Genomic DNA, 8,246 nt, shown 5'->3' on the forward strand with positions numbered 1-8,246 from the left:
GTCTCTGCAGTATTTTTGCCAAAGGTTTTAGTTTTTTGTTGTGACATAAATCTGAACAATAAAACCCATACATCTTTCCCCATTCCCTTAAAATGTGGCCATGGTATTGCTTGATTTGCAGAGAGATTGGAACATATCTGTTTTGGGTCTGTACTATTTATTATTATTATTAAATATGTATTAATTTATTTGCATGCAGCAGATTACGTTTTAGTCTGATTGAATAGATGGTTGTTGATATCAATAGATGAAACTGCACCACCTGCTGGGCGCATTATGTTATGTTAAATCAGACTTTAGTAACTATTTAAACATAAAAAAGATTAACAGATATATAGTGGAGATCAAGCTTAGAGAACAACCTATAATTTCCTTAATTTCAAGGTCACTATGGAAGAAGAATGGACCAAGATCACACCAGCGCAGAAACTAGTGATGTCCTGCGGCCGCAGTTGTGCTGAAGTCATTCAAAGCAGGGGCTTCTACAATTCTTACTAATTTCTGACAGCTGTAACCCTCCAAAATTTTGTTGTAATCATGTTTCCTGCTACAGTGGTTACTGTTCTCTAATTTTGATCACTGTGTTTTCCACAAAATAAAGGTTTTTGTTGAAGTGCCTTTTACGTAATGTAATTTTTGAAATGTAATTTTTAAAATAATTTGTTACTCTCTTATAATACATTTAAAAAACATCAACACAAATTCAATCTATTTTACCAGTTTAGAACTAAAAATGAACTAACATAGCTTAAATAAAAAACGTATCAAATTTTATTCTGTATTAAATTCTACATCACTAAACAGCCTGATTTACTTCATCTTTCTCTGTTTGTATTTCGTCTCTGTTTATGAATATCTTCTCTCTTTCTCCTGTATTTTATTCTCTATTTATTCAATGAAATAGTCATGGAACAATACATGGAACAATTATTTTTTTTATATCCGGTGTCACATCCGGAAGTTTGGCCCTACGTATTTTCTTACGTTCGGTGTCGTAAAAGACATCATTTCCGTTGAGGCAGAGTCATCCAGATACGTAAAACCTATTCGTGGATCGCAAGCCCATACGCACAACGTGCATGATACGCCATTCCGTTGAGCACAAACCTAGCAGACACCTAGCACACAACTACATTTACTGGCGAGGAACTGCTTTTAATAGAGTAAGTTATATTGTTCTCTGCGAGCACGTGGAGCGTTTTATTTGCCTATTTTAAAATAAGTATAACTTTTTTTCCTGGTAATGCTCGTTTGAGGAAACAGTTTGCTTGTTGTGTAATATGTAACGTTAGTAAGCTAAGCTAACATGCTAATTCCTGCTTTATTGAAACCGAAAAAAAACGGTTGCATATCCATATCTTGGATATATTTTAGTTTGACCTGCACAATATGTAAAATTGTACCTGTTAAATAAGGTTTATATGGTGTCTTTAATTAATAAACAGTGGCTTGCTAGTTTCGGTAACTTTACGATAGGAAAACAATTCAGGGGTGATAGCCACGTTAGTCGGCGAAGTTCATTGTTGTGGTTTAGATATTTTATTTATAACTATTTGCACAAATATTTGTATTCTAATTAGGATTTCCTTTCATTACAAACAAATTTGATTTTTATTAGTTCTCCCTTAGTCTTCCACGTTGTTGCGGTTCTTTGAATGAATTCGTAGTGGAGTGTTCTTTTCTATTATCATCTTCAACGTGTTTCAGTACTCATGCTTTGCAGTTTGATCTCATGTTTTGTGCTTTACTGTTTTCCTTGCAGTACACGCTGCCATGGCAGCTGCATTCCCCTACAGAGGTGTTCCTGGAACAATGCCTCCAGGTGTTCCTCCACCTCCTCCTGCTGTTGCTCCAGTACCAGATTACATGACTGAGGAGAAACTGCAAGAGAAAGGTGCGCTCACATGGCTCGATCACATCCACTGTTTTTGCTTTGTGTACTCTGAATGTTTATTGACATGATTTGCTTATGTTTGGGTAACCTTGCTGTTGCAGCTCGGAAATGGCAGCAGCTTCAGGCCAAACGCTACTCAGAGAAGAGGAAATTTGGCTTTGTGGATGCTCAGAAAGAGGACATGCCACCTGAGCATGTGCGCAAAATCATCAGGGATCATGGTGACATGACAAACAGGAAATTTCGTCATGACAAGAGGGTCTACCTTGGGTAAGAACATTTGTGTTATTGACTAGGTAACCGATATTTATGTATGTTCATTATTAATGGTATATGTTGCTTTTTGTCTGCAGGGCCCTGAAATATATGCCCCATGCAGTGCTCAAACTGCTGGAGAACATGCCCATGCCCTGGGAGCAAATCAGAGATGTTCCTGTGCTCTACCACATCACAGGCGCCATTTCCTTTGTAAACGAAATCCCATGGGTGATTGAGCCGGTGTACATTGCTCAGTGGGGGTAGGTGATGGTGTTCAATGGCATGACTTTCAGAGCAGAGACTGTAACTTAGGGCTGCACATTTTGTGTAAAATTGTCATTTTTTTCTGATGCTGTTTTGAAAGCTCCATATTTGTTTGTTTGTTTTTTTGCAGAAAAGTTATATATCTGTATGGCTGTAATAATTACAGAAAACGTTTTTTTTCCCAGCACGATGTGGATCATGATGCGTCGTGAGAAGCGAGACAGGCGGCACTTCAAGCGCATGCGTTTCCCCCCATTTGATGATGAAGAGCCTCCGTTGGATTATGCGGACAACATCCTGGATGTTGAGCCTCTTGAAGCGATCCAGATGGAGCTGGACCCTGAGGAGGACTCCTCTGTTGCAGAATGGCTTTATGAGCATCAACCTCTGAAAGATACCACAAAGTGAGTGTCGGTGACAGTTGTTAAAAAGTATGGTTTCTCGTTTTTGTCCAGATCTCGTCTTTTGTTCATGATTTTATTTTTTTCCTTCCACAGATATGTGAATGGGACCACATACAGACGCTGGCAGTTCACATTACCAATGATGTCCACTCTGTATCGATTGGCTAATCAGTTGCTGACAGACTTGGTGGATGGAAACTACTTCTACTTGTTTGACTTGAAGGCTTTCTTCACCTCTAAAGCGTTGAACATGGCCATTCCGGGGGGACCCAAATTTGAGCCACTTGTCAGAGACATTAACCTCCAGTACGTACCATGTTTTGTAGCATAATTGACCATTACTTTTTATTTTCTCCAGAAGTCTGACTTGGTTTGTTTTCAGGGATGAAGACTGGAATGAGTTCAATGACATCAACAAGATCATCATCAGACAACCAATCAGGACAGAATACAAAATTGCATTCCCTTACTTGTACAACAACCTGCCACATCATGTGCACCTCACCTGGTATGAAACTTCATCATGCCTACAGTTTTATCGTTCTATACAAATTCCTGTTGTGCTGAACCAATGGTATGTGATTGTCCATGCAGGTACCACACACCAAACGTGGTGTTCATCAAGACTGAGGATCCTGATTTGCCCGCCTTCTACTTTGACCCTCTGATCAACCCCATCTCCCATAGGCACTCTGTCAAGGTCAGAAGTTTTATTAAACTTTGTTTCTAAATGTTCTGATTTATTCTCACACTAATTCCAAGCTTCTGTTTTCTCCATAGAGCCAAGAGCCACTGCCAGATGATGATGAGGAGTTTGAACTGCCTGAGTATGTAGAGCCATTACTGAAAGAGACGCCTCTCTACACTGACAACACAGCTAATGGAATTGCGCTGTTGTGGGCGCCTCGTCCATTTAATCTCCGCTCTGGAAGAACCAGACGGGCCATCGATGTGCCTCTCATCAAAAACTGGTTCGTATTGAACACTATACTGTATTTGAAGGCTGAAAGGGGCCGTTCTCAAAGAACACATTTTTACATTCCATTGTTTTGCTTTTGCATTTATGTAAACATGCACTGGAAAGACGTCTTGGACCATTGCGCTCACATCTTGCATTTTTTGCAGCATCTTACACACAACTTGGCATTCTAATAACGTGGCACTCAAGTTCAAAGTTAAACTTAAAAAAAAAAAAATGTGTCTCTAGGCCCCCCCCCCCCTTTTTTTTCTCCTCCCTCATCTCATATTTCTAAACACAATGTTCTGTGTGAATGGTCCCTAACCCATTTAGAGTTTAAGTATTAAGAGACCATACAAGAAGATTATAATTTCTGAATAGACACTTTTGTTTGTTTGAACACCTTCAGGTATCGTGAGCACTGTCCTGCAGGCCAGCCTGTGAAGGTGCGTGTGTCTTACCAGAAGCTCCTGAAGTACTACGTGCTGAATGCGCTAAAACACAGACCACCTAAGGCACAGAAAAAGAGGTGAGAATGCTATTCCAGAGCTTGTTCCATTGAAAAATGTTGAAGCATTTAATGATGATTCCTTTTATCTTCCTTAGATACCTGTTCCGCTCTTTCAAAGCCACCAAATTCTTCCAGTCCACAAAGCTGGATTGGGTAGAAGTCGGTCTCCAGGTGTGCCGGCAGGGCTACAACATGCTGAACCTGCTGATTCACAGAAAGAACCTCAACTACCTTCACTTGGACTACAACTTCAACTTGAAGCCTGTGAAAACCCTCACCACAAAGGAACGTAAGAAGTCCAGATTCGGGAACGCGTTCCACTTGTGCCGTGAGGTTCTGCGTTTGAGCAAGCTTGTGGTGGACAGTCATGTGCAGTACAGGCTTGGAAATGTTGACGCTTTCCAGGTATGATATAAAATAATGGTATGATATAAAATAATGAATGCAGTTTCTGTGTAGCTAATTGTTGTCATTGTTTCATTGTTCTGTTACTAAAGCCTTTTGTCTACCTTGTAGCTGGCAGATGGACTGCAGTACATCTTCGCCCATGTCGGTCAATTGACTGGCATGTACCGCTACAAGTACAAGCTCATGAGGCAGATTAGAATGTGCAAAGACCTGAAGCATCTCATCTACTACCGCTTCAACACAGTGAGTAACACTCAATTCAACCAAATGCACCATTTTGTAGAGTACATAGTTTTTCTGTGATTGTGTTTGAATTGGTGCTATGCCTTACATCTGAAGTGACCTGTTTTTATAGGGTCCAGTTGGAAAAGGTCCGGGCTGTGGGTTCTGGGCTTCAGGATGGAGAGTCTGGCTGTTCTTCATGAGAGGCATCACACCTCTTCTGGAGCGGTGGCTTGGGAATCTTCTGGCCAGGCAGTTTGAGGGTAAAATTAGCTTTTGTTCATATGCAAAAAGCATGTAGAAGATGTAGAAACATTTTAAAGGATAACAAGTACTAATTAATTGTGTGATGCTATTTAGGTCGACACTCCAAGGGTGTTGCAAAGACTGTGACCAAACAGCGTGTGGAATCTCATTTCGATCTGGAGCTTAGAGCTGCTGTGATGCATGACATCCTGGATATGATGCCTGAGGGTATCAAGCAGAACAAGGCCAGAACCATCTTGCAGCATCTCAGTGAGTCATGGAGATGCTGGAAGGCCAACATCCCTTGGAAGGTACATTTTTGTTCAAAGTTTTTTGCTGCCCATCAATGGTATGCGATTACGTTTGGAAGTTTATCATTAAGGGATTTTCATTACTTATTTTTTTCAGGTTCCTGGGCTTCCAACACCCATTGAGAACATGATTCTCCGCTACGTGAAGGCCAAAGCTGACTGGTGGACCAACACAGCCCACTATAACCGTGAAAGAATCAGAAGAGGAGCCACTGTGGATAAGACTGTGTGCAAGAAGAACCTGGGACGTCTCACTCGACTCTATCTAAAGGCGGAGCAGGAGAGACAGCACAATTACCTGAAGGTACATTTCTTGGGTAACATAAAATATCTTTGAACAGGCTGCTGTTACTGATAAAGAACACATTAAAGGGAGATGTGTTTTTATGTTATAGGATGGACCTTACATCACAGCTGAGGAGGCCGTGGCCATCTACACCACCACAGTGCACTGGCTGGAGAGTCGTCGTTTCTCTCCGATCCCCTTCCCTCCTCTCTCTTACAAACATGACACTAAGCTGCTCATCCTGGCTTTGGAGAGACTCAAGGAGGCTTACAGGTCAGGCCAGTCCCATAAAAGCAAGCTGATTGAATGCACTGGTTTTGTATAGATGTTTGCATCTTTTCTGACTTTTCTGACTAGTGTGAAGTCAAGGCTGAACCAGTCACAGCGTGAGGAGTTAGGTCTGATTGAGCAGGCCTATGACAACCCTCATGAGGCTCTGTCAAGAATCAAACGTCACCTCCTCACTCAGAGAGCCTTCAAAGAGGTTAGCACATTCATTTCAGCACACTTTATATAACCACAAGCGTTGTCTTAGCCCATTACTGGTCCTAGCTTGCATCTAAATTGGTCCTTTTTCTCTCTAGGTGGGCATTGAATTCATGGACCTTTACAGTCACTTGGTGCCGGTTTATGATGTTGAACCCCTGGAAAAGATCACTGATGCATACCTGGATCAGTACCTCTGGTATGAGGCAGACAAGCGCAGACTTTTTCCACCCTGGATCAAACCAGCTGACACAGAGCCACCTCCACTGCTGGTGTACAAATGGTGCCAAGGTGAGAGAGATGAATATTTTTTTTTTGTTGGCTGATATCTTTGGAAGCAGGGTGACCAATACAAAGCTGAAATGCAGACATGCTTTATTAAAGTATTACAGTGTTGGCCTTTATATTACTAACAGTAGAAATACAAATAACTTACAAATGAAAAATAATACTTTTTATTAGGGCTGCACGATAAATCGCATGCGATATTTAACGAACATCTTGTCAGAAAGCCGGTTCTGTAATCAGCGGTAAATCTCCATCACGTGCGTGCTTTCACATTGAGCAGCATTAACTACACAGAGCCGTTGTTCACAGACGAGCTGCGCAAAAAATCGCGCGAATATGAACGTGGTTTTGCGCAGCTCGTCAGTGAACAACGGCTCTGTGTAGTTAATGCTGCTCAATGTGAAAGCACGCACGTGATGGAGATTTACCGCTGATTACAGAACCAGCTTTACTGACAAGATGCGCGTTAAATATCGCATACGATTTATCGTGCAGCCCTAATTCAGACTAAGAGTTCAAAGGTCAAATGAGTTATGTTTTGGACTATTGTGTATTGAGTAGTCTTTAGGGAAGTCGATGAATTGCAGTTTTAGTCACTTCCGTGCTGGCTTTACGAGAGAGACCGGAAGGTTGCCGCTTGGGGGTGATGAGCGGTGCTCTGAGAGACTGTTTACTTTAGCCACGAAACTTGCTAACTAGCACGTTATTAGGAATAGCGATTGCAAAGATTCATTAAAAAAACCTTATACTCACTTCTGCTGTAAGTGAAGCTGGATCACGAATGATTCGTGCAAACATTTATGCAGATGCATTTAGGCAGATTGGGGACGCATTCCCTTCACAAACAAAAGTAATCTACTGCGTGCGTCTTCAGCGGCTCAGATGTCGGGAGTAAATGACGACTGCTATGTTCATTATTACATCCAACAACAAAACACCTAAATTGCTATGGAGCCATTCTTGTCTACATCTGCTCCGGCAGTGAAACAATTTCTGTCGAACTGTTACAGCTCACTCAGGGCAGGTCTAAGGTAAGATGGCCGTGTCAATCAACTATCGTGGGAGCGGCCTTCGTCCGTATGACGTTACACAGACAAGAAGCTGAGAACGGCCTGATTTGAAAAAGGGGATATTATTTTTAGGGATTAAATAAAAACCACTGGGTGGATTTTTATCATTATAGGGTAGATGTGTAAACACACTGCCAACACACATTTATGTTCAAACAACATGTAAAAGTGAATTTAGCATCCGATGACCCCTTTAAAGGGGTCATATGATGCGATTTCAAGTTTTCCTTTCTCTTTGGAGTGTTACAAGCTGATTGTGCATAGATAAGATCCCTGAAGTTGCAAAGACTAAAGTCTCAAAACCAAAGAGATATTCTTTATCAAAGTTAAGACTCTGCCACGCCCCCCTAAAACGGCTCGTTCTAACACGCCCCACATATCTACCTCACTATGTGAAAATATTTGCATAATGCCGCCCAAATGAGCACGCAAAGAAAGAAGGCGTGGTTTCAAGTAACCGCAGTTAGTGTTGAAGCAACATGTCAGGGAGACGCTGTGTGTTTCAGTGCGAAAGCAAAAGCACTTTATTTGGCCTTCCGAAAGTAGATGCATTTAGGAATCTTTAAGATTACTTAAAACAGAACAGCAATGCATTTTATGGACGACCGTTTCGTGAACCTAGGAGAGGAGGTAATGCGGA

The 8,246-nt window shown here is 41.5% G+C and overlaps 1 protein-coding gene across 3 annotated transcripts in view; it reads left to right on the forward strand.

Annotated features, from left to right (window-relative positions):
• The first annotated feature begins 1,024 nt into the window (after positions 1-1,024).
• Positions 1,025-8,246, forward strand: part of LOC107756948 (pre-mRNA-processing-splicing factor 8-like) — a 26,173-nt gene continuing 18,951 nt past the window's right edge. The window contains exons 1-18 of one of the 3 annotated variants that reach the window (XM_016574293.1): positions 1,025-1,163; positions 1,763-1,894; positions 1,996-2,164; positions 2,248-2,412; positions 2,602-2,820; positions 2,914-3,126; positions 3,203-3,328; positions 3,415-3,520; positions 3,601-3,791; positions 4,188-4,307; positions 4,385-4,694; positions 4,806-4,940; positions 5,053-5,182; positions 5,280-5,476; positions 5,574-5,780; positions 5,872-6,035; positions 6,120-6,246; positions 6,347-6,539. In XM_016574293.1, the coding sequence (XP_016429779.1) occupies positions 1,774-1,894; positions 1,996-2,164; positions 2,248-2,412; positions 2,602-2,820; positions 2,914-3,126; positions 3,203-3,328; positions 3,415-3,520; positions 3,601-3,791; positions 4,188-4,307; positions 4,385-4,694; positions 4,806-4,940; positions 5,053-5,182; positions 5,280-5,476; positions 5,574-5,780; positions 5,872-6,035; positions 6,120-6,246; positions 6,347-6,539 (2,893 nt within the window). In that variant the 5' untranslated portion in view covers positions 1,025-1,163; positions 1,763-1,773. The remainder of the gene's footprint in view (positions 1,164-1,762; positions 1,895-1,995; positions 2,165-2,247; positions 2,413-2,601; positions 2,821-2,913; positions 3,127-3,202; positions 3,329-3,414; positions 3,521-3,600; positions 3,792-4,187; positions 4,308-4,384; positions 4,695-4,805; positions 4,941-5,052; positions 5,183-5,279; positions 5,477-5,573; positions 5,781-5,871; positions 6,036-6,119; positions 6,247-6,346; positions 6,540-8,246) is intronic. The other 2 variants (XM_016574279.1, XM_016574286.1) reach the window with 2 other exon arrangements.

Source organism: Sinocyclocheilus rhinocerous, unplaced genomic scaffold (genome assembly GCF_001515625.1).
Source record: "Sinocyclocheilus rhinocerous isolate Xijiao unplaced genomic scaffold, SAMN03320098_v1.1 scaffold1152, whole genome shotgun sequence".
NCBI lineage: Eukaryota > Metazoa > Chordata > Actinopteri > Cypriniformes > Cyprinidae > Sinocyclocheilus > Sinocyclocheilus rhinocerous.